Source organism: Meles meles, chromosome 9, assembly GCF_922984935.1.
Source record: "Meles meles chromosome 9, mMelMel3.1 paternal haplotype, whole genome shotgun sequence".
Taxonomy (NCBI): Eukaryota; Metazoa; Chordata; class Mammalia; order Carnivora; family Mustelidae; genus Meles; species Meles meles.
The window spans coordinates 104,423,242-104,448,017 of NC_060074.1; the positions used below are offsets into that span (position 1 = coordinate 104,423,242).

At 44.0% G+C, this 24,776-nt stretch overlaps 1 protein-coding gene and 1 long non-coding RNA gene across 2 annotated transcripts in view; one reads left to right on the forward strand and one right to left on the reverse strand.

The window, feature by feature from the left end:
• Window positions 1-987: 987 nt before the first annotated feature.
• LOC123951145 lies at window positions 988-5,288 on the reverse strand. Its single transcript, XR_006820353.1, has 3 exons — window positions 5,164-5,288; window positions 2,948-3,085; window positions 988-2,387 (listed from the first exon to the last, which is right to left on the reverse strand). It is a non-coding gene; the product is annotated as an uncharacterized LOC123951145 (long non-coding RNA).
• A 30-nt stretch (window positions 5,289-5,318) lies between these two features.
• CFAP221 (cilia and flagella associated protein 221) overlaps window positions 5,319-24,776 on the forward strand; it is an 83,425-nt gene continuing 63,967 nt past the window's right edge. Inside the window, exons 1-6 of the mRNA XM_046019844.1 lie at window positions 5,319-5,455; window positions 6,971-7,156; window positions 9,330-9,430; window positions 17,150-17,236; window positions 17,357-17,455; window positions 19,272-19,372. Of these exons, the coding sequence (XP_045875800.1) occupies window positions 7,018-7,156; window positions 9,330-9,430; window positions 17,150-17,236; window positions 17,357-17,455; window positions 19,272-19,372 (527 nt within the window). The 5' untranslated portion in view covers window positions 5,319-5,455; window positions 6,971-7,017. The remainder of the gene's footprint in view (window positions 5,456-6,970; window positions 7,157-9,329; window positions 9,431-17,149; window positions 17,237-17,356; window positions 17,456-19,271; window positions 19,373-24,776) is intronic.

Below are 24,776 nucleotides of genomic sequence, written 5' to 3' on the forward strand. Positions count from 1 at the left end.
ACCATTAAGAGCAAAGTCGAATGACAAGCTAGGGAAACTTTTTGCAATAAACGACTGTAATATAGAAAGTCTGTAATATAGAAAGAGCTCCAGTGATTCAATAAGAAAAAAAATCAAGAACCATATGGGAAATGAGTAAAGGACATGAACTTACAGAATAGGCAACATAAATGACTTGTAAACATATGAAAGCATACTCAGTTTTACTTATCATTAGAGAGCTACAAAACAAAACCATATTGAAATACTAGTTTTCACCCACTGGACTGACAAAAACATAAAGGTTTTATAATATATTCTGGTAGTGAGGTCATAAGGAAGCCAGCCCTTTGATACATTATAAGTTGGAGTAAAACTAAGACAAAGGCCATTGAGGGTAACTTCAATAGTTAATCAATATTACAAATGCACAGACCCTCTGACCTAACACTTCTACTCTGGGGACTTTTCCTATAGATATACTCACATGCCTATGAATGAAGGTATGTACAAGTTTATAGAAATGGCACATGCACTTATATAAATCATTACAACATTGTTTATATAGCAGAAGATCAGGAACAACCTCAGTATTCAATAATAGCAAACTGATTACAGAGTTATAGAATTTCTGCAGCTAGAAAAAAAACAACGAGGAGGGGGATGCCTGGCTGGCTCAATCAGTAGACTCTTGATCTCAAGGTTGTTAAGTTCAGGCCCCATGTTGGGTGTAGAGATTACTTTAAAAAATAAAATAAAATCTTTAAAAAAAAAAAGAATGAGGAGATACTTCATGCATAAATATGGAATGATTATCCAGATATATTTTTAAGTGGAAGAAAAGAGGAAAGAAGGGTGAGCTATTAGGGCTTTTATTTTTTATTTACTTATTTTTAAAGAATTATTTACTTATTATAAAGGTGGGAGAGCAGCAGAGAGAGAGAGAGAAAATCTCAGGCAGAATTCCTGCTGAGCATGGGGCCCAACATGGGGCTCAATCTTATGACCCTGAGATCATGACCTGAGCCAAAATCAGGAGTTAGACATTTAACTGACTGAACCACCCAGACATCCTTATTTGGGCTTTTAAACAGGGGGTGAGCTTCTTATAAATGCAAGCATACATATAATGGCTTGTGTATGCGTAATGTACTACTAAACGACAAATAAGAATTTGGTGGGTGCCTAAGGGGCTCTTCATTAAGAGTCCAACTTTTGGCTTCAGCTCAGGTCATGATCTCAGTGTCATGAGATCAAGATTCTCTCTCTCCTTCCACCCCTCAGCCCTGCTGCCATGTGTGCACACACACTCTCTGTCAAAATAAATAAATAAATCTTAAAAAAAAAAAAAAAAAAGAATTTAGCAACATATAGGTTGCCTCTGGGAAAGGAAACCTGGTGATTAAGGACAGGAGTAGGAGGGAGATTTTTTTACTTTTCAGATTTTGAACCATATGAATATATTGTCCGTATTGCAATTCTATACATACACACACACATACATGTATACGTATATATAAATTTAGATCTCACTTGGCATAACTCATTAATGATTTTATCCTACAACTGTCTTGGAAGTTCTACCATGTGCCAGGCAGTGTACAAGGTGATGAGCATACAGTGATGAACAAGTCAGCCTCTACTAAACTGATAGTTCAGTAAAGAACAGATAGTTCAGTAAAGGTCAGCCCCATTGGTCTAGAACCATGTTCTGCAGGAAGCGCATTGAATGGAGAGCACCCAGTGCTGGGAGAGAAGATGGTGGGGTAGGGCCTGATTTAGAGGAGCCAGGGAAAGCCCCTCCAAAGAAGAGATCTTTAGGCTGAGTAGGAATTAGACAAGTTTCTCATTATTTATCACTGTAGCTATATCTATTCCAAAGCTTGCAGGCTTGAAACCACAACCGTCTTATTATTTCTCATGAACGTTGGGATCAGAGATTCAGGCAGGACTGGATTGGGCAGATAAAGCAGCCACAGACCCACCCACATTCAAGGGGAGGGCATAGGGACCCCATGAGAGGAGTGTCAGAATTTTCAGCCTGCTTTAACCCACCACAGCAGGCAAAGGGGATGTGGGGGGTTGGAGGGGTAGAGTACACGGGGTGGGCAGGGGAGGGGGGTTGGGGAGAGGGTAGTGTGCAGCAAGGAAGCAAGGAGAAGGTGGAGAGAGAAGGTCATAAGTAACATCTTAGAGAGCCTTGCAAACATTTTTCTTTTCTGTGTTAAGGATTTTACATTTTCTTTTCCATACAGTGTGAAGACATCGAGGAGTTTTAAGCAAGGAAATTATCTGGTCTCCAGTGCTTCTGAAGCTGATGCTTATAGTTTAGAGCTTCTGTGCCTGTTTTCACACCCATTTCATGGATTTAGTTTGGCAGAGGCTGGGATACCTTTGTATTCTGCTCACTGAAAACATTAAAATAAATGAGAAATACATAAACGAATTGGTTAAATAACTGATCACTGAAAACAACTGTAATTGTAGGGCATTGGTACAGTGATTCTCAAACTTTAATGTGTGTGTGAATCTCCAGGGGATCTTATCAATATGCAGGTTCTGATTCAGTAGGTCTGGGATGAACTGAAATTCTGCATTTCTAACAAGCTCCTGTGCTACGGTTCACACTTGGAGGGATGTTTAGAAATCATTGTATGTCGGGGCACTTGGATGGCTCAGTTGGTTGAGCACCTGCCTTCAGCTTAGGTCATGATCCTAGGGTCCTGGGATTGAGCTCTGTATTGGGCTCCCTGCTCATCTGGGAGCCTGCTTCTCCCCCTGCTCTCCCTCTCTCCCCCTCCTGCCTCCTCCCTCTCCATTCTTCTGCCCCTCCCCTCCCCTGCCCTGCTTGCTCTCTCACCCTCTCTCAAATAAACAAATAAAATCTTAAAAAAGAGAGGGAGAGAGAGAGATCATTATATGTCGGAACGTTTTCAGTTGAAAAAAAGAGATAATGGGATGTGGGTACCAGGCAAGCAGAGGTGAGATGATGTCATCCATGTCCAGAATCTTCCTGCCTCCTGCTCACCAGCTTCACCTTCATGCTCAGGCCCCTCCTGGCCTCTGATGGCTGGCTGGTGAGTTTCCAAGGAATCACTTTAGGAGACTACAATGTCCAGAAAGAGAAAGATACTGTATTTATGTGTTTCTTTCTTAGGAGGAAGCCTTTTCCAGAGGTCTCCCAGAAGTCTTTCCCTAATGTCTCTGTGGCCAGAACTGGTTACAAACTGAATGGTAAATCAGTTGTTGGCAAGAGGATGGGGAGTTCCATGACTGGTGTGGACTAATCAGCAGCTACTGCTGGGAGTGGGGATCTGGGGAACTGGGACTGGGAGAAGCCTGAGCAAAGCTGTAAGGTGAGAGTAGACAACCAACAGTGTCCCCTACACTATAATATGCAATTTGGTGAATTATACAGAGACCTACATATTATATCTATATCCATATCTACATATCTATTTTTATGTCTATCTTTATATATAAAACAGGGAATTCAGCACTTTTTAGAAAAAAAATTTTAGGACAAATTAAAATGTGTTACCCAATACCCATTAACTAGTGTACAGAAACAAGCATTTGATGATTTAAGCTGGAGTGGAAAGGTCTGGGACTGTGGGAAACAAAGTATTTATTCTGAAATCTACAACCTTGTTGGGGCAACAAAAGGGAAAGAACTAAAACAACACACTGTATAAACAAATGGATTTTTTTTTCACCCACTTGGCCAGCAATTACTGGATAATCACTATAAACAAAGATCTGTGGGAGATCCAAAGATAAGGCACAGTGCCCTCCTGATAAGAATTTTGCAGTTTAGGGGCACCTGGGTGGCTCAGTCGTTGGATGTCTGCCTCCTGCTCAGGTCATGATTCCAGGGTCCTGGGTTCGAGCCCCGCCTTGGGCTCTCTGCTCCGCAGGAGGCCTGCTTCTCCCTCTCTCACTCCCCCTACTTGTGTTCCCTCTCTCACTGTGTCTCTTTGTGTCAAATAAATAAATAAATAATCTTAAAAAAAAAAAAGAATTTCACAGTTTAAGACACACAAGCAATAATAGGTGCAACATATAAAAAGATAAGTGCCGAAAAAGATACTAGAACAAAGCGTATGGAACCCAGATTAAGGAAACAGTCCTTCTGACGGGGAGGGCTACCGGGAGGGTAGAAGATATCTCCAGACCAGCCTCGAAAGATGGGGAGACTTTTAATCAGTGACACAGGTGGCAGGGACGGATTGGAGAATAGGAAGATGGGAAAAATGAATATTCCCAGTGTGGGGGGGAGAGGGGGAGGGAACCACATATGGCACAAGTGATGTGGGTGTGGGGAAGGCAGATACTTTTATTGGACTCCTACTATAATTTCTGATCAACACAAAGCCATAAATAATGTCAAGCATGTGTCAAGACATACAATGAAAAAAATGAGACAGGGACAACTCCTGGGAAGAGAGAAGCTTGAAATATCTGTATAAGGAATAGTGTCCATGGGTGAGCAGGATGGAGCAGACAGGGCAGGAAGTCTGGGGAGCAAGTCCAGGTTTGTGGTTTACAACGCCTAAATATCAGTACCAGAACAGAAACAGTTCCTTCAGGGAATAGCTGGCAACAACAAAAAGATACGGAGGGAGCATCTGTCAACTAAAAGACACCTAAAGGACGCATCAGTCTTTTGTAATGTGTGGGTTTTATTTGAATTCTGATTCATCCTGGCAACTCTAAACGTGACATTTATGACCCTTGTGGGGCAATTAAATTATTTTTTTAAGGCACTGGCATTGTGGTTACGTTTTTAAAGAGTTCTTATCTTTTGGAGGTATTTCTGAAATATTTATGGATGAAATGATGCCTGGGATTTTCTTCAAAACGATACAGGGAGTAGGGGAAAGGTGCAGATGAAACAAGATTGGCCGTGATTTGACCATCGTTACAGATAGGTGTTGAAGGTTCATCGTACTATTCTGCCGACCTTCTTACGTGTTGGGAATTTACCATAACGGAAAATGTAAAACAAACTATACTTAAGTATTAAGCGATTCCGCGAAAGAAGGTGTGCCGGGAAGCCCCGCCCACTGAGCTGGGGAGGCCCCGCCCCTTCGGGCCCGCCGCCCTCCCGCGGTCTCTCAGAGTTCCCGCTTACGGTGTCTCCAGACTTTCTCACTTCCCCTCGGGAATCCATTGCCTTCGCACCTCATAAATCGCTCTCTCTCTCTCTGTTCTTCTCCAGCCCTCACAGACTGCTTCGAGTCCCCAGAAGTCACCTGCGGCCTCTGGACCTCGAGCCGCCGCCTCAAGCCGCCGCCGCAGGGCCTCCCCTCGCAACTTCCGCCGCACAACCCTGAGGAGTTTGTTCGCGTCCGGCCGCAGACACCGCCCCGGGAGCGTGTCCGCGTCGTCATGGCGACGCTCGGACCAGACGCCGACGCCTAGGGCGATGCCGGCATGGGCGCCCGCCGAATTCCGCCCCGGAACCGTCTCCTGTGTGAGCGGCTTGGGACCTGGGGCGCGGACTTGGCCCCCTGGGCGGGCGCTGAGCTGCTCAGGCAGCCTGAGCCCGGGGCGGGTGGCCCGCTGCGAGTCAGCCTGGGCTGGGGTCCGAGGAGAGAGGGGTCAGGCCTAAAGGGTTGTGTGAGGATGGGGGTGCTGCGTGGGTCAGGGGTCGACCCCGACCCCTAGCAGGAGACGGAGTAAAGGGGCTCTGAGGGGAGCAGGCTAGGGTGAGAGGGCCTGCCGGGTAGAGAGGATGGGGCAAGGGGACCAAGGACGGGGGCGTGCGAAAAGAGACGGGGTTCACCGCGGAGTGAGTGAACTGGAACAGGAGCTCCCCTGAAAATGGTTTAGCCCTTGTCCCTGCGAAGTGCAGCAGGGAACTTGAGGGAGCCACGGAGAGGGAGCCTGAAGGTGAACTCGAGGCAGGTGTTGTTGAAGGGATGGGGGGGGAACGACACTGGTGTGGGGGAGGCTGTGCTGAGGGGGAAATCTTCAGAGATGCTGGTGGGAGGAGGTGGGGGGAGGTAAGGAGAAAGGAGAAACTTCCAGAAAATGATTATTAAACTTTGGCTTCAGTGTGGTTACTGTATTTTGCTTGGTGCTGTGGACTGCAGGGAATCCAAAGTTATGAGCTTTCTCCAGGAAAAAGAGAGAGAGAGAGAGAGGAGAGAGAGGAAGCAGCACATAAAGATCCACGTATGATTTTACATCACTCTCAGAGACATCGTGGAGCAGCCCCCCAAGCATGTACCCCGAATTTAGAGACTTTGCTGTAGAAGATGGCAAGATATATAGGCTTCATAAAGAGTGTACAAGGCAGTAAGTCATTAAGACCCAATGAGTAGTAGAGGCGCTAATTGCTGAAGAATGTGGAAGGGTGTTGGGGTCAGCGTAGACTTTATGAAGTGAGTGGAACTTAACATGATAAGGAAAAGCAAGTCTGACAAAGGGTCCCCATGAACCAGGACCCTAGATCCTAGGGCAGAGCTCCTAGGAATGCCCTCTGTGGTGCTGGAGGAGGTACACTGGCCACTCCGACTTATCACCCCAGAGATGGACCCTGGAAGTTGGCCCCAGGATGCCAGTGTCTTCCAAATGGTAAAGGGTTTCATGGTCACATGCAACTAAGAGACCAATTTGGAGAAATCTCAGAAGAGGCCTGTTTAACTATTTACTTCAAACTTTTCTAATTTGACTTATTTTTCCATTCATATACCCCTCCTAATAGCTCAAAAGCATCCCAGGACTACATTTTGGGAAAAGCTTTTGAGGAGAGAGAATGAAGGAGAACAGAAGGGTTTTGAGCAAAGGCATGATATTGGGTTATGATGTGTGATACAAGATTAATGGGACATCTCTGTGTGGGAATGGAGTGGCCAAGGGAGGCAGGGAGGGCCTGGTACACACAGTCACAGAGGTACATTTGTCAAAGACTGAGAGGGGAAAAAAAATAAATGTGTGTGGTTTCTCATACTGCTACTGTTTGGTGTCCCCCCCCCCCATCCAGGAAATGACCTTTGGCTCTAAAAAAAAGACTCGATTTTTCATGATAAAATGGCAGTGGTGAAAACCCCCAGCAGAGAACTGAGCAATGCCGAAGAACCATTTACTAATGTATCCCCCCTCCTTTTGAAGAGGCTAGTGGAGGAGCCCAAGAAAAGAAGAGAAGTACCTAATCACCTTCTAGAATCAAGTAAGTGAGTAGAAAAGAGATTTGCTTTACAATTTACATCTTACCGGAGGATCCAAAGTCCAGAAAGCACAATGGGATTTTTGGTGCTGATTTCTCTATATTGTTTTATGGGCTATATTGTTTTATGGGCTCACAATAGCTTTTATTATTAAGCTATTATGGTTCTATTTAGGTCCATCCACTCATGTGATAGATTCTTTTGATGTAAATGAGTCACCAAGTCACCAAGTTCTATTGCTTCCTCTAACAGCTTACCTATCTGTCCCCACTGCCTTATTCCTCATCCTCAGCAGGGTCACTGTGTTATCCTAATGCTCTCCTCTATATCACCTTCACACCCCGTCAGTTTCCTTTGTGCAGTCATGGCTGGCCCTGCCCCTATCTTGCTCAGATACTTTCAGTGGTTCCCTTGCATTGGGAAGAGAGTTGCAATTTCCTTCACTTGGCATTTGGCCCCCTCTGGTGTGGATGCAAGCTGGCCCACCGAGCACCATCCCCACGCTGTGCGTTGCTCTTTCCCAGCTCCAACCACAGAGTTACTCCTGCTTCTTCAAGACCACATGCACTTTATACCTGCTTGTCTTTTTCCATGCACATCCTTTCCCTGCCATGCACATGGAAAGCCTAGTAAAATCCTGTAGCTAGTATGTAAGAGGCTAATCATTTTGCCTACATTATTCTCACTTAATCCACACAATGTCAACGTTCAGTTTTTATCTTACTGGTGGAGAAGTTGAGGCTCAGGGAGGTCAAAGGAATTACCCATGGTGGCACAGCTGGGTGGAGAGGTGGTGTTCTATCACGGTCGCCCAATCTCCACTCTCTACCATCATACTAGTCTGCTCCTCACTCATCTTTCAAGGCCTGTCACAGATGCTGAAATGTGGTATTTCGGTGTGGCTTTTTCATCACCATAGAACTTAACTGAGTGCAAATTAGTAGATTCGACTCTTTCTGGGCATCAACAGAAAAATACTGGTTCTGGGTCTATTTTGCGGCCCTAATAACAGAAGCAAAATGTTCAGCATTAAACAAGTTTACCAAAGAAGGTTCATTTCAATACTTAAAAAAATGATGAAATAACCCACAGTGATTGCCCATCCCCCAGAAACATTCCAGCCCTTTGGTTTGGCCCAAACCTGATGACAGGTCACCTGGTGAGGAGAAGACCACCAACCATTTCATATGCACTCCAGATGTTTATAAGAATCACAGCAGGCTAAGCAATGGGGGAGGGTGTCTCAGGCTCACGTGGGTTTGGCAATAGCCAAAGGTGAAAAGTCATTATGTGTAAGAAACTGAACAGTGCCTTCGTGTTGAGGGAAGCAGTTCAGTGGTTGCAATCGAACAGACCTGGGTTTGATTTTTAACTCCTGGCCATGGGCAAGTTGCTTAATTTTGTTGAGTCTCAGCTCCTTCACCAGCACAATGGAAATAATACCCACTACATAGGGCTGGAACGAGGATTATGAACAAATGCCTAGCGTGTTGCCATGCGTTCTCGGTGCCTCCTCTACACGTCTCAGCTCCTGCCGCATGAAGAGCTGGGGAAAGTATTATAGACCTGGACACTTTTGTGAGATCAGCTGTCTTAACCTCATTCTCAGAACCGAAGAAAAAAATTAAAAAGATATTCACGTTACACTAATAGCAGTTTGAGACTTTACTGTCGAGAGCGATAATGACTCAGAGCTTTACGATTATTCTATCACATTGTAATTCTATTCGGAGGAAATCCCATGATAACAGGTAAATAATCCAGTGATGAAACACGTGGAGTCTTTGAACTGTGTATTTGTTACATAATAAGTCACATCAGGGTTACACAGAGCAGCAAAGTTAGGGTGTGTGCTATTGCAAGCTCATGTTTTGTTATGAAGACTTGTACAAAATGGGAAGAGCAGATTATTTTAGTGGGTAATAAACAATACATGTGAATTTGTGTTGTGATGATAATTATCTCCCAAACAATGTGTAAATATAGAAGGAGAAGCGGTATAGTTCATTTGGAATAAATCATTGATCTTGTTGACAGCTGTATCCTCTGTCTGAAACCTTCATATGCTAAAAATACCCCAAATTAAAGAGAGCCCACATTAATAGGATCTTCATTTATCTAATATTTTCTCTTATGTCTCATCTCATGGCGTACTTACCTACATTGTTTTTATAGAGGTTTATGCGAAAGTTGTGAATAATAAGGTCATACAGGCAAAACCTGGCATATTGCATTTTGGAGGCTACGAAGTAGAAAAACACCATCAACAGATTCTGGTAGGTATTTTTTAAGTGGGGTAATTAATCGTGGCCACAAAATGACATGAATGTTCTGCATTTATATAACTCATTCATTTAAAGAGCAACATTATCTGCAGAAGCACAGATGTGAGTTGGGCCAGAAAGTTGGGTCTAGGATGAGAAATTTTAAAGCCGCGCCAGTGTCCTTAGACAAGCTACTTGCCCCCTGCCAAGGGATCCTCATAGCATTCTTTCTAAAGAGGTGTCATTGCTGGCCCACTCTTAGGGGCTAGCAACTGTGCTTGCTGTCTCATAGTAATCGCATCTCACATGATTGGATCTCATCCTTACCCTAGCTCTGTGGAGGTTGTACTATTATTCTTATTATATAGATGAGGAAACCAGGATTCCAGAAGGTTCAATAGTTGGTTCAAGAACACACATCTAGTAAAAGTGATAGAGACTGACTTTGACTTTTAAGCTGACTTCTTCCAAACCGGTGCCTTCCTCCTCCAAGCCTACACAACCAGGGAGAGGAGCATCCCTTTCCTAGGAGGCTTCAGTGAGTGTTCTGTTTCACCTACTTGGGTCCAATCATGCCTAAATCAGCCATTCTGGCCAGGGAGATTCTAGCCAGTCTGGGTGGCAAGGGTCCGTTCTACTGGGCAGGCTCCAGGAGGGGCAGTTGAAAGGATGGACTATAGCCCACCACAGAAGTGTTCCCTTCATTGACCTGCAGGTTCAGACTGGGTGGGCCTGGGGTGGCTACAGCATTCCTAACTCCTATGCTCATAGGGACCTGAATTTTTTTTTTTTTTTAAAGAGGGATGCAGAGGGACAGAGGGAGAGGGAGAGAGAATCTTAAGCAGATTCCATATCCAGCCCATAGCCTGTCAACCCTGAGTTCATGATCTGAGCTGAAATCAAGAGTCAGACACTGACTGAGTCAGACCGACTGAGCCACCCGGGAGCCCGGGACCTGAACACTTAAGCTCTATAACCTCGCTGACCTCACTTCAGTCCCCTAAAGTCACACTGAGCAGGCATCTCAGAATTACTCCTGCTGGGCTCTGGGTCTGAGCCAAATGACCTCTGCGCGTGGTTGGAGTGGGGCAGAGGCAGCCTCCCTCCCCATGAGCCCTCTGACACTCCGGCTTTGTACACGATGTTCCCCCTCTGGCTCTGTCACCAGCCACCACAAAAGTCTCTATTTTTAGAGAGGGGAGGAAGCTGATGAATGCTAAAGCTGTCGGGAGGTGAAGTTAGGTTTCTATCAAGCAGTCCCCAACAAACAGAGGATGCCGCTTCCGTGCATCCTAGTGCATCGAAGTGGGTAGAGAGAGAATGAACCCAGAGAGAAACCTGTTAGGTGCCAAGCATTTCCTCTCAGGAAGAGGGTAAGGTTTTAAAACAGTCTATTAGGCAATCCACTGGTCAACCTACGAGCATGCATTTCTTAGAACAGAGCATCAAAGACCAAGGTTAGTAAGTGGTTTCGGAGCCTACTTTTTCTGGTGTTAGGTTTGCTGTCTCCATGGTGATAGGGTAGATCTAAAATAATTACCTTTCATAACTGTTCATTGTTTATAGTGAATATAGGAATAAACAATTCACTCCCTACCCTCCAGTTCCCTCGCTCCTCTTATTCCCCACCCAGTCTACTCCCACCCTAAGCAACTGCTCATCTGCTTTCTTTTGGCATAGATTTAACTATTCTGGATTGTTCATGTAAATGGAATCATGTAACACGTAGTCTTTTGTGACTGGCTTCCTCCATTTAGCGTTGTTTCCCAGGTTCATCCACCTTGTAGCATCTATCAACACCTCATTCCTTTTTGTGACTGAATGCTATTCCATTGTACGTCTCTACACATTTTGTTTATCCATTCATCAGTTGATGGACATTTGGACGTCAACTTTGAGGCTATTATGAATAACACTGTTAGGAACATTCCTGTACGTATTTTTATGTGACAGATTTTCATTTCTCTTAGATATATACCAAGGAGTAGAATTGTTGGGTTGGGGGCGCCTGGGTGGCTCAGCGGGTTAAAGCCTCTGCCTTCAGCTCAGGTCATGATCCCAGGGTCCTGGGATTGAGCCCCGCATCGGGCTCTCTGCTTTGCTGGGAGCCTGCTTCCTCCTCTCTCTCTCTCTCTGCCTGCCTCTCTGCCTACTTGTAATCTCTATCTGTCAAATAAATAAATCTTAAAAAAAAAAAAGAATTGTTGGGTTGTAGGTATGTTAGTTTTTTGGGGGCTGCTATAACAAATAACCACAAATTGAGGGTCTTAAAAAAATAGAAATTTATTCTGGAGGACAAAGTCCAAAATCAAGGGGTATGCAGAGCTGTGTTCCCTCAGAGGTGCTTGGGGAGAATCTGTTTGCCTATGGCAGCTTCTGGCAGGTGTTTCTTGGCTTGTGTGTATGTAACTCCACTCTTTACCTCTACCTTCATAGGCCTTCTCTGGCTCTGTGACTTCTTGTCTTTTAAAAAGATACATCATTGGGGGGCGCCTGGGTGGCTCAGTGGATTAAGCCGCTGCCTTCGGCTCAGGTCGTGATCTCAGGGTCCTGGGATCGAGCCCCACATCGGGCTCTCTGCTCTGCAGGGAGCCTGCTTCCTCCTCTCTCTCTGCCTGCCTCTCTGCCTACTTGTGATCTCTCTCTCTCTGTCAAATAAATAAATAAAATCTTAAAAAAAAAAAAAGATACATCATTGGACTAAGGCCTACCTAGGTAATTCAGGAAGATCTCATCTCAAGGTCCTTAAATTAATAACATCTGCAATGATCATTTTCCCAAATAAGGTCACATCAGCAGGGGCTAGGTATTAGGATGTGAACATACCTTCTTGAGGCCACCATTCAACTCACTGGTTTTTTTTTTTTTAAGGTGATAGAAGCTTATTGAATGCACCACAAGGGAGTGGAAGGTAGGACAGCAAAGGAGAAGCCATCTGCTCAATTCACTATTTTATTTGTATTTTTTTAATTTGCATGCTTTATTTGCATTTCCCTAGTAAGTAACGATATTGGGGGAAAAAAGCTTATGGAGACTTCCAGCTGGTGTAGTCAGTAGAGCATGGTACTCTTGATCTCTGGGTTGTAGGTTTGAGCCCCACATTGGGTGTAGAGATTACTTAAAAATATTTTAAAAAACAAAGAAAGGAAAAGCTTGTGGAAGGAGAAGCCACTGGAGATAGCCCAAAAGGAAAGAGAAGTGGGAAGAAGGTATTCGGGGCATAGAGGAAGACATTGAGAGAGGTCCAAGGTGTATGCTCCTTATTTGGACACTAGTATACAACCTAGTTTATCTGGATTGTAGGGTTTGGGGAGGGAGATAAAAGCTTCATTCTGTTGAAGAACAGAGACCATCTCTTTGATAGAGCACAATGCCTAACACATAGAAGTTACTCAGTAAACACGTGTGAATGACACTGAGTTCACTTCATTGGAAGAGAGTGACTTGGTGAAGAGTCACACACTCCCAAGTAAATACAGTGTAAAGTCTATATAATCATACTGCTTCTTTCAGACATGAAAACAAACAGGCACAGATAAAAGTATAAAATGATTTCATCTTAATAACATTCTGGGAGATCTTGGGAGGGCCAGTCTCCTGTTTCCACCAGCAAAGCTGAGCGGAAGCCTAAGGCAAATACTTTGAGATTCTTGCCAAAGAAAGCGGAAAATCCAGCTCTGCTTTTATCTTGGTTTTGCTGCAGGAAACTATGAAAATTGCCCAAGAATGGAATGATTGAATGTGGGTTTAAAAACCACAGTAAACTGTTCATTAACATTTGAGATTGATCCAGATCTGGTTAAAGGATTTAAAGCATTTTACTTGGATTCATAGTGAGATCAATGCTTTGACTTACTTTAAAATTTGAAAGAATGGTTCCCAGGTTTCTCAAAACAAAGACCTCTTAAATTCTTTTTCCCTCTGCAGAAAGATTTTGTTTGTCTGGAAAACTATATTTATTAAGTAAATAATTAGGTTTCTCACGAGACAACCAGTGTTGATGTTGCCAGCCCAAAGCAAATTTGTTAGAAATTAACAGTTCCTTTAGGCTTTCTGAAATAATGGCATTAGTTTTCAATTCCCTATTGCAACCTTTAACACCATCCCCCAACATATAGCCAAATATTACATCTTTTATTATCATGAATGGGATCTATGTTGTTTGATTCTTTAAAAAAAATTTTTTTAATAATATATCTATCCATTTTAGAGAGAGAGAGTCCACATGCACAAGCCAGTTAGGGGGAGAGGCAGAAGGAGAGAGGAGAGAGAGCCCCCAAGCAGACTCCTTGCTGAGTGGGGAGCCAGAGGCATTGCTTGATCCCAGGACCCCAAAATCATAACCTGATCCAAAATCAAGAGTCGGAGGCTTAACCAACTGAGCCGCCCAGGTGCCCCTTTAATTTATTTTTATTTTTATTTATTTATTCTGAGAGAGAGAGTGGCACAAGTGAGGGGTAAGTGGTGGGGAAAAGGCATAGGGAGAGCGAGAATCTTAAGCAGGCTCCATGCCCAGTGTGGAGCCCAACACCAGGCTCTCAATCTCACAACCCTGAGGTCATGACCTAAGCTAAAATCAAGAGTCAGAGGCTTAACACACTGAGCCACTCAGGCACTCCCCTATGTTGTTTAATTCTTTAAGAAATGAATTCAGGAGCACCTGGATGGCTCAGTGGGTTAAGCGTCTGCCTTTGGTTCAGGTAATGATCCCAGGGTCCTGAAATGGAACCCTGCATAGGGCTCCCTGCTCTGCTGGGAGCCTGCTACTTCCTCTTCCACTCCTCTTGCTTGTTTTCCCTCTCTCGCTGTCTCTCTCTCTGTCAAATTTAAAAAAAAAAAAAAAAAGAAAGAAAGAAATGAATTCAGTATTTTCTAACTGGTAATTTTTTTTTATTCATTTGACAATGTAGATATTACCTACTGAATTCCAGTGCTCATCCTTCACATACAAATGAGTTGCAGGCATAATTGAATTTGCTCTGCCACACTCAGGTTGGAGGAAACGACAGGTTTCTATTTTTTTTTTTTTTAATCAGGATGTGGTCCAGCCCTCACCCACAGGTGCTGGCTGTATCTTCAGTCTCAGGAGAGCCAGCACCTGTCTCGTCCCTTGGGACCATTCAGGGATACTAGAACACCTGAGCCCACTCAGCGGCTTTGAGCACAGACCTCTGGTCTCCAGCCCGTGACACTGCTTGTTGCAAATTGACCTAAACCCACAGAGTGATTAGATATTAGGTAGATATTGAGAACCTGACCCTGATGGGAGGTGGGAGCCAAAGTTCCCCTCCCAGCAGCCTTGCTACCAGGTGTATCCGCGGCTATGAAAACAGGTCCGAGAAGAAACTCTGCCGTGCATATGACACTTAACCAGCAAGCAGGCAAAAAAGAATGACCATACTTGCCATCTCCAGGAAGGCCCAACCATAGCTCCTTGCAAGGAAGCTTTGCTGGCAGCAGATCTAGTAGGTCCACTGACAGGCTTAGCCTACCTTCCAGCCAGCTGATGGGATTTTTTTGTGCTGTGCAAAACTCAAGATCCGAGGGAGTCCTAGGTCTTTGAAGGTCATGCTAAAGGATCCTTGGTTCTGGGCTCACTGGATTCTCAGATCCCTTTTGTTTAAGAGCAGGAATGCCTGTATGAAAGTTCTAGTAAATACACCTATCCTGATATTGTCGACCCTCTAGTGCCAGTTCAGGTGAGAAGGATTGAAATGGCCTGAGTCACTACCCCTGGAGTACAGACTCTGGATTAGGCTCCCACCGTGTCTACCAAGCACTCCTGGAGTGCAGATTACTGATTTCTTCCAAGGTTTACCACCCTGGGGATGCATATGAAAAGCAAGTCCCTACACCCTTATTTGTTGCCCTGTCCTTACTGGATTTAAAAAAAAATTTTTTTTTTTTTTTAAGTGACAGCCAATATAACTGCTTCTGTTCCTAGTTCTTTCTGGACTCTCTCACTCAAGGCTTCCAACTCCAGGGTCCCCCTTGATGACAAGCATGGGGACAGAATTCTTTGTCAAGGCTTCCAGGCCCTGGGGCTCTATGGCTACCTACCCATCCCCAGGCAGGTCCCACCACCCCAGGATTCTGGGTGTGATGGGCACAGGCCCCAGGCATCCTGGGTCCCAGCATACCTATCCCCCCTCCCCCATCTCTCTTGGAAGGACCATCTTGTCGGTAGAGCCCCAGGAGCCCACACCTTCACCAAGACTGCCCCTGTGCAGGGCCCTTTGGAGGTCCAGAGCAGCCTGGAGAATTTTTTTTAAGGCTTTTAGCATATTTAAAAAAAAGAAAAGATATGCCAAAAGAGGGCATAAAACCGGGTTACTTTAGGAATGTTCACAGGTGACAAATAAGAGTTTTTAACAAATCTAAACACCACTGTAACTTCATCAGGAAGTAATGTCTGAATTTTAATTTAGGGCTTCAGTGACCATGAGGCCTTGGGCAATGGGCCCCATGACAGTCCCAGCCTCTGGCCTGGACTTTGGAAACAAAGGCCTCCTAAATGTCCCCTGGCCCAGGTGAAGCCCAAATCCCCAGATCCTGAGGTTCTTGGTCCCATCTCAAGCAGAGGGGGAAAACACTCCTATTTATAGACCCAGTTATTTTATGAAGCAATTTGTCCTGCCTCACAGCAGAGGCCTTCTTGAGTCACCATCGGAGAACTCCTGACTTCCCACTTCTTTTCCATTTGCCCCAGGCATGGATTGGAGGCCGCCCTAGCCACACTCTTTTTCCTGATTTTTTGACCACCCTAGTGTCGCCGGGCCCCCAGGATCAGTGGCATGTAATTTGAAGTAGTTGTGGGAGTTGGTGGGTGGCTGACTTTTTAGCTGGATCACAGAATGAAATGGAGTTGTGAAAATTGATTAGTGATAGGAAACCTGGTTCATAATGGAGTCGGGAGGCTGTTCACCCTGCTACTCCTCTGTGACTGCAGACCCCATAGGAAGAGATGTACCTTGCAAGTCCATACTTTAGGTACTACTTCACTGACCCCAGCAGGAGGAAGGAAGATTTTCCTTCTCCCCTAGCAATAGCCCAGCTAGTGAGAGACATTCACAATCAACCAGTGAAAAGTCCCTACACTTCAAATTCCCAGTTTACTCCAATGGACTTTTTGTTTATAAATAGTCCTCACCACCTTCCCTCTTGCATCTCCCTTGGTCTGGGACTTGTCTATGGTTTTGCAGCAGCCTTCTTGTCCTAATTTGCAAATCTCTGCTATTCTGAATAAACCCACTTTTTGCTGGTGGTTTTTTTGGTTTTGTTTTGTTTTTGAGGTTAACAGAGCTCAACAAAAAGGCACACCTGGTAACTGGTCAGAATTGGGAATGAGGGCTGTGTAGAGGAGTTTACTGTCTGGGGGCTGCAGGCTCTAGTAAAGTTCCTAATCTGGGCAGAAGGCACTTTGGTATGCTTTTATTATCCTTTAATGGGTGTTGTTTTCAGGGTACTTGGCTAGCTCAATTGGTAGACCACGTGACTCTTGATCCCAGGGTTGTGAGTTCAAGCCCCACATTGGGTATGGAACCTGCTTCAAAAAAAAAATTGTAAGTGGTGCTGTGTTTGTTTTACTATTCTTTAAATGGTGTATGATGCTTTCAAATCTTCTAAAAAGTGAAACAATAAATTTTATCTCAAATCCCTTTAGGAACAAGATGATGAGATAGGCAGCTAGCTAAAACAATGTTTTCTCTAAGCGCTCTCTTTCTCTCGCAGCATCTGGTCAATATTTCCAATGAAGACGTACATGTGCATATTTTACCCCCTCAAACCAAATACTTTCAGATCAAGTATGTGAAAACGGTAAGCACGGCCTGTTGCCTGTTCTCCGTGGTGCTCTCTTTGGATTGTGACTTTCCGTGTGGCGGGTCTGCTTGGGACGCATGTGTAGTATGCCGCCACCACAGCCCGCTTGTCTTCTAGGAACACCGCCTCGTCCCCGGCTTGTCCCTCACAGTCACCGTTACGTTTTCTCCAGATGAGTGGCGATACTATTATGATTGCATTCGGGTTCACTGTAAGGTAAGTTTTCTTAAGATTGTTTTTTTGAGGGGTAAGGGACAGGACGATGTCAAAACTTATACCCTGAGGGAAAAACAAAGGGAAATGGAGCGATAAGTGTGGTTTCTCACCCAGCGCATGTGTTCCTTGGACAGCCAGTGTGAGTAGCATGGAGGGTCCTTGTCCGGTGACTTGGGTTTTGGGTGCAAGAGCAAGAACCAAGAACCAAGGCAGAGCCATGAGACATCATTTGCTTCAGGTTTCCAGCCTTCCCTGACCTGGAAACTCTATCATGAAGCTGTAGGAGTTGATAAAAAAAACTTTGTCAAATAGCTTAAACAAACTCCTTGAAGTGCTAGGCTACCAAATTAGCAGTATGCCAAATTGTGATTACGAACCCCAGGGACTGGATGGTGTCGTGTTGGAATGTCCTCAGAGGCAGCCCCAGGGGCCTGCAGGGAGATAAGAGCCTGGGTGGCTTGACTCCAGGTGGCTGGGCTGTGTGGGTCCCTGTGAGCCTTTTCGAGGTCACCAAATTCATCCTGTAGCCTCCAGCCCAGGCCAGCTCCATGTGCTGTCAATCCATCTCTTCTCGCGTGCCCCCATATGTCCCTTTGCTCCCCTAGGTCCAGCTCTTGCAAGTCGAGAAGCCTTAAGGGGAAATTAAAAGTATGCCTTAGTAACCCATGAGTTCCAATCTTTAAAAAGAAAATTGAAAAGCTAAACTGAAAACAAAGGTAGGGTATGGCTTTCAGCAGGAGCACCTGCACCAAGAAGATGAGTCTCGAGGACAGGCATGGTACAGAGGGCCAGGGCCCATCTCCTGCTACTCAGGAGTAAGGCTAATATAATACTTTGCATGGATGTAATGCTCTTTCAGGCCATCATCTGCCTTAATTCTTAAAAATACCTATATTTTATTTTTTAAAATTGTTTAATCTTTAGTTTTTTAAAAAAAGATTTTATTTATTCATTTGAGAGAGAGAGCATGAGCAAGGGGAGGGGGAGAGGGAGAGGAAGAAGCGGACTCCCCACTGAGCAGGGTGCCTGACGCAGGACTGTATCTCAGGACCCTGGGATCATGACCTGAGCTAAAGGCAGATGCTTAACTGGCTGAACCACCCAGGCACCCCTTAAAAATACCTTTAAAATAAAGGCAGAAGTATTCCCATTTTGCAAAGGAAGAAACAAGGCTTGGAGAGGTTTTGTTTGAGGTCAAACATGAAGTAGGATGGCCAGCAGCCCTCTGGGCCTGATGTCATTTCATGGTTTATGGTTCATTGCTCTCTGTTTCTTTTGGACTCCTACAGACTAGGTTTGCTTATAATTTTCTCAAATAGAAGTAGGTAGATTACTGTCTTTGTATCTACAGGAAGACATTGTTATCTTTAGCTTTACTGGATAATAGTGAATATCACTTCAAGGAAATGTACTTAAAATTTCCTATAGTTTGGGGGCGCCTGGGTGGCTCAGTGGGTTAAAGCCTCTGCCTTCGGCTCAGGTCATGATCCCAGGGTCCTGGGATCGAGCCCCACATCGGGCTCTCTGCTCCGCGGGGAGCCTGCTTCCTCCTCTCTCTCTGCCTGCCTCTCTGCCTAGTTGTGATTTCTCTCTGTCAAATAAATAAAAAACAAAAAAAAAATCTTTTTTAATTTCCTATAGTTTGTTTATAGTTAGGAAAGCTCAATATTTCTGATGTTATATGTAAGCACTCAGATTTCTTAAGGAAATGCTTTTTAGTGATAAAAAACAACATAAGAAAGTATCTACAAGTTCATTTTTGAAAATTAGAGCATCCTGTATGGTAAACTTGACTTTTTCCCTCTATTAATTTTAGGGAGATGACACTTTGCTTATTCCCATCCATGCCTATCCTGTCATGAACACATTGGACTTTCCCTCATTTATAAATCTATCCAACGTTTCCCTTGGTGAAAGGTGAGTTACCAAGATGAACTACCAAAATGTTATAGGTCATGAAAAGTTAAGGTATATACACATAGAAACTTAGATTTGTATTTTTCCTAATGGCAGGTTACGCTTGTAGCTGAGTTAGACTGGACTTATAGTTGGAAAGGCAAAACAAGGGGCCCCTGGATGGCTTAGTAGGTTAAGCATCTGCCTTGGGCTTGGGTCATGATCTCGGGGTCCTGGGTTGAGCCCTGCATCAGGCTCCCTGATCAGTGGGGTGTCTGCTTCTCCTTCTCCCTCTACTGCTCCCCCTGCTTATTCTCTCTCTTTCAGATAAATATATACATATATATATATATATATATGTATATATGATATTTTTAAAAGAGTGCCTACCTGGGAGAATTGTCCTGAGGATTTAAATAGGTTAAAGTAGAACTTAACAATAGTTAACAATATTTGAATGTTTGAATTATGCAATATTTGAATATTTTAAAGTTTTTTTTTTTAATATTTTATTTATTTGACAGAGAGAAATTACAACTAGGCAGAGAGGCAGGCAGAGAGAGAGGAGGAAGCAGGCTCCCTGCAGAGCAGAGAGCCCGATGCGGGGCTCGATCCCAGGACCCTGGGTTCATGACCTGAGCCGAAGGCAGAGGCTTTAACCCACTGAGCCACCCAGGCACCTCTTGAATATTTTAATACTTAATAATAGTAAGAACAGTGCTTCGCATGTAGCTACTGATTTAAATTAGCTATCAACCATCACCAGCACCATCATCACCATCGCCAAAGAGATTTTTATCTAAGTAATGTACAAGTGAGATCCAGACAGGTTGACTCACATGTTAGCAATAGTAGACAATGTATAGAGAAATTGTAATGAGAAGCTTGGAATGGAAAGGCTGGCGGCCAAGTTGAAGGTGGGCTTCTAACACTGAGTGACGGGGTAAGAGCTGAGGGGCAGGTGTGAAGCTCCAGAAGAGCGGGTCAGGGACTGTACCTCTGCTGGGGACAGCAGCCCACTGGCAGGTCTGCAGCAGGGCAGGGAGGAGGGGCCCTTTTCTCTTGGCCTTTATATGTAAAAAAAAAAAAAAAACCCTGTTACTGAGATATAATTCACAGATGATACAATTCACTAATTTAAAACATAAAGTCTGATCATTTGTAATACAGGCAGCCATCACCACAATCAATTTTTGAACATTTTTTTCATTACTCCAAAAGGAAACCCATTACCCATCTCTCATTTCTCCTTCAAACTTCTAGTCTCAGGCAAACTCTACTTTACTTTCTGTCTCTATAAATTTGCCTATTCTGGACATTCATATACATGGGAGCATACATTAGGAGGTCTTTTGTGACTGACTTCTTTCAGTTAGCATAAGGTTTTCCCGGTATCAGTACTTCGTTCCTTTTTATTGCCATTTAATATTCCATTATGTACACATACCACATTTTATTTATCCATCAGTTAATGGATATCAGGTTGTTTCCACTTTTTTTTTAAGATTTTATTTATTTATTTGACAGAGAGAGAGACAGCAAGAGAGGAAACACAAGCAGAGGAAGTGGGAGAGGGAGAATCAGGTTTCCCAGTGAGCAGGGAGCCTGATGCAGGGTTCAACCCAGGATCCTGGGATCATGACCTGAGCTGAAGGAAGGCAGGTGACTAAGCCACCCACGAGCCCCAGTTGTTTCCACTTTTTGGCTACGTTGAATAATACTGCTGTGAACATTTGTATGTATGTTTTTATTTGGGTATATACGTGGTTATTTGTGTTGGGTATATACTGAGGAGTAGAACCGCTAGGTTATGTGGGAACTCTATGTGTAACATTTTGGGGAACTGCCAGAACTCTTTCCAAAGGGACTGCACCATTTTTCATTTCTACCAGAGTGTGTGAGTTCCAGCGGCACTTATATTTGTGAATGTCAGAGGAGAGCAACTCTGTCTACAGCTAAAGAAAAATTCCTGTATATTATGGAGAAGAACAAAGGTTATGGGAAAACACAAATCTAACAGAAGGTAGCTTCAGAGAATGTGTTTTCTCTTTGCATGTAGAATCCATTCAGACAAAATTGCCAGAAGTTATGGGATCTACATTTAATACCACCAAGTCTACTTTCTTACTTTGAGGTTGCTTCTAGGGAGAAGCAACTGTGGTCTGGGTAGGGCCTCTCTGAGGACTGGATAGCCTTTCCCACAATATCATGAGGTGTACTTGTATATATTCATCAACCACATTTGCAACTGGCTGGATTTGATGGTTGTAAATTTTCCTTGCTGAAATAAAATTCTACGTGGACATTTGCTAGCTACCTCTAAACAACCATGGCAGCTTAAGATCTGGTAAAATGTATTTTGACAGCTTCTGTAAATAACAAAAAGTTGTGTTCTGGTCTCTGTCCAACATCTCTAAACCAAACACTGTGGGATGCAGAGGACTTTTAGTTCTCTTTCCCTTTTGTAGGTTGAAATTCTGCTTTATAACTAGTCTAACCACCATGGCTGATTAAATTTCATAACCACTTTATATTTTAGGGAGTATTATAGATAAAATACAATTTTCTCCTGGGGCGCTTGGGTGGCTCAGCTGGTTAAGCATCTCCCTTCGGCTCAGGTCATGATCCCAAGGTCCTGGGATTGAGTCCCACAACTGACTCCCTGATCAACAAGAAGCCTGCTTCTCCCTCTCCCTCTGCCCCTCTGCTCACACTCTCTCTTTTCCTCTCAAATAAATAATTAAAGTCTTTTAAAAGTGCAATATTCCCCTTCCTATAGATGCAAGTAACTAAGAACATGCTTTTATTAAGTGCTGAAATTTGGTATCTTTCCATTCCTGTGGTTCTAAAAAGATTCACATAGATTCGTCAAGCTCTGTAGTTTCTCTAGCAGTGTCTACCTGGTACCCAATAACCGGTCAAAATCTGTAACAAACCCAGTCAGTTGACCAGTACTCTCCATGCGGCATCAACATGTCTTCCTTGCACCAAGATGACTGTCCGTTTGGCTAGTGTGCTCTAGACAAGCTTACATGAAAGTCACCTGGGCCCTTTCCTGGACTCCCTGTCACTTCCCCATTTTCCACTCTGGACCTGGTTGGTCCCATGGGCAAGGCAGTCACGTTGCTCCAAAGCAAGTGGAACTAAGAGTCCATCTTGGGGCTGCAGATGCTGTGTAGACCACAGGGTCACATTAACAACACCAGCAGAGCAGGTCCCTGGTTACACCACCCCAAACCTGGGATATTTTAGTCTCTGGAACTTTTACATCATTAAGTTTAAGAATTTACCAAAGGATGCTTTTCTTTAGGCAGTGAATCTCTTGACTCATTTCAGAAAGTGTGGGAATACCCAAGGTCAGAATAGGATGTCCAAATGAAACCTAGTTCTCTCACTGCCCTATGGTTGAAAGCATATGGGCCACAGGAGAATGTGAGTAGCACTGGGAGGGAAAGATCAACAGTGAGGGTGACTGGCACAGTCAGGAACCGGGTCCTGTTTCGAATTGTGCGAGTAAAGAGCCTCTGCTTGAAGGACCCACAAACACAGCTGTAACTGGGTTAGAATGAAAGGGTCAGAATGACTACAACACAACATTGATCTTCAGAAGGATTTTTTGAAGCCCTCCCTACTCAAAGAGAATAAATTCACATTTTTCAGTTCATCCAGGGAAACACTGTCCTTATGCTAGGGACTCACTTTTTTATGTCCCAGAGTCAAAGTTGACACGAAGGAGCAGCAACATTTTATGGAAATATTCTGACAAGGATGACTTGAACTCATCAACACACCTGTGCTTTATTTCAGCCCCTATTTGAGTTTATCGAGCAGCAGTGAACTTGTATTTCAAAATTGATATTCAGGGGCGCCTGGGTGGCTCAGTGGGTTAAACCTCTGCCTTCAGCTCAGGTCATGATCCCAGGGTCCTGGGATCGAGCCCCACATCGGGTTCTCTGCTCGGCAGGGAGCCTGCTTCCTCCTCTCTCTGTCTGCCTGCCTCTCTGCCTACTTGTGATCTCTGTCTGTTAAATAAATAAATCTTTTAAAAAAAAACAAAAAAAAATTGGTATTCAGAGGAGAAAAGTCACTTGATAACAGCCTGAATTTTTACTATATGAAAAATTCTATCATATTTTATAGTTAAAATTGCTTTGATTTAATACCCCTTTGCTGACCTAATATCTTATGCCAGTCTCTTTTTGTGAATTTAACAGGAAATGAAAATCATCCCATTCCTAAACCTTAGGGATCTATATCAATAATGAAAGGGCATAAATGCTTCCCTCTCTCATTCAGCAGAATTGGGTGCCAACTTGAGACAGTCACCAAAGGAAACTTTCAATAGAAGTCCTACATTTTTTTTTAAACAAAATGTTGAGTTCTAGACTTTTGACTCCTAGGGAAAGTGATAGAAAGGCTATAAAACTGAAAATGTGGGAAACAGTATTGACCTTATTAAGGCCTGGTTTGAATATTGTAATACTCTGCTTTTCTCCCTTAGATTTTGTACAAATTTGGTTTGGAAAATTGCTTGATTGGTTTGCATGGGGCTAAGGGACAGAGTGGCACCAATGTTTGGCCAGCACCTAGAACAAATGAATGTGTGCATAGGGGTAGTAATGAAAGGTGGGGTATTTCTGTTGCTTACGTTCCTGTAGGCATTGAATACATTCTTGGAATGATTCCTTAAACTCCATAGCATATACATTTTGTGACTTTTATGAAACTACCAAGCTGCTATCATGAACTAAGCAGTAAGAACATTTTTTTAAAGAATTATTTGAGGGGTGACTGGGTGGGTCAGTAGGTTAAGCCTCTGACTTCAGCTCAGGTCGTTGATCTCAGGGTCATGGGACGGAGCCCCGCATCCGGCTCTCTGCTCGGCAGGGAGCCTGCTCCCCCCTCTCTCTCTGCGCCTGCCTCTCTGCCTACTTGTGATCACTGTCTGTCAAATAAATAAAATCTTAAAAAAAAAAAGATTTATTTGAAAGAGAGAGCACAAGAGATTTATTTGAGAGAGCGAGCACGAGTAGGGAGAGAGGGAGAAGCAGACTCCCTGCTGAGCAGGGAGCCCAACATGGCACTCGATCTCAGGACCCCAGGATCACAACCCAAACCGAAGGCAGATGCCCAACCGACTGAGCCACCCAGGTGCCCCAGCAGTAAGAACTTTAAAAATGATCTACATTTTAAATTCTACAAAAAAATATCCAGGGGCCAGTCCCCAATTCTGATATTTAAGAATATAACACAGAGAGTTTCTGTGTCTCCCCAAAGCACATTTCTGGAAGCAGCAAAGACAAACTGTAGTTTTCGGTGTTGGAGAGACTCTCCTAAATGGAAAGTGTTTCCTGGGCATGTCACCTCCTTGCTTGGTTTATACAGTAGACAGATCTCCCACCAAGCCCTGTCCAAGAGGCCACAT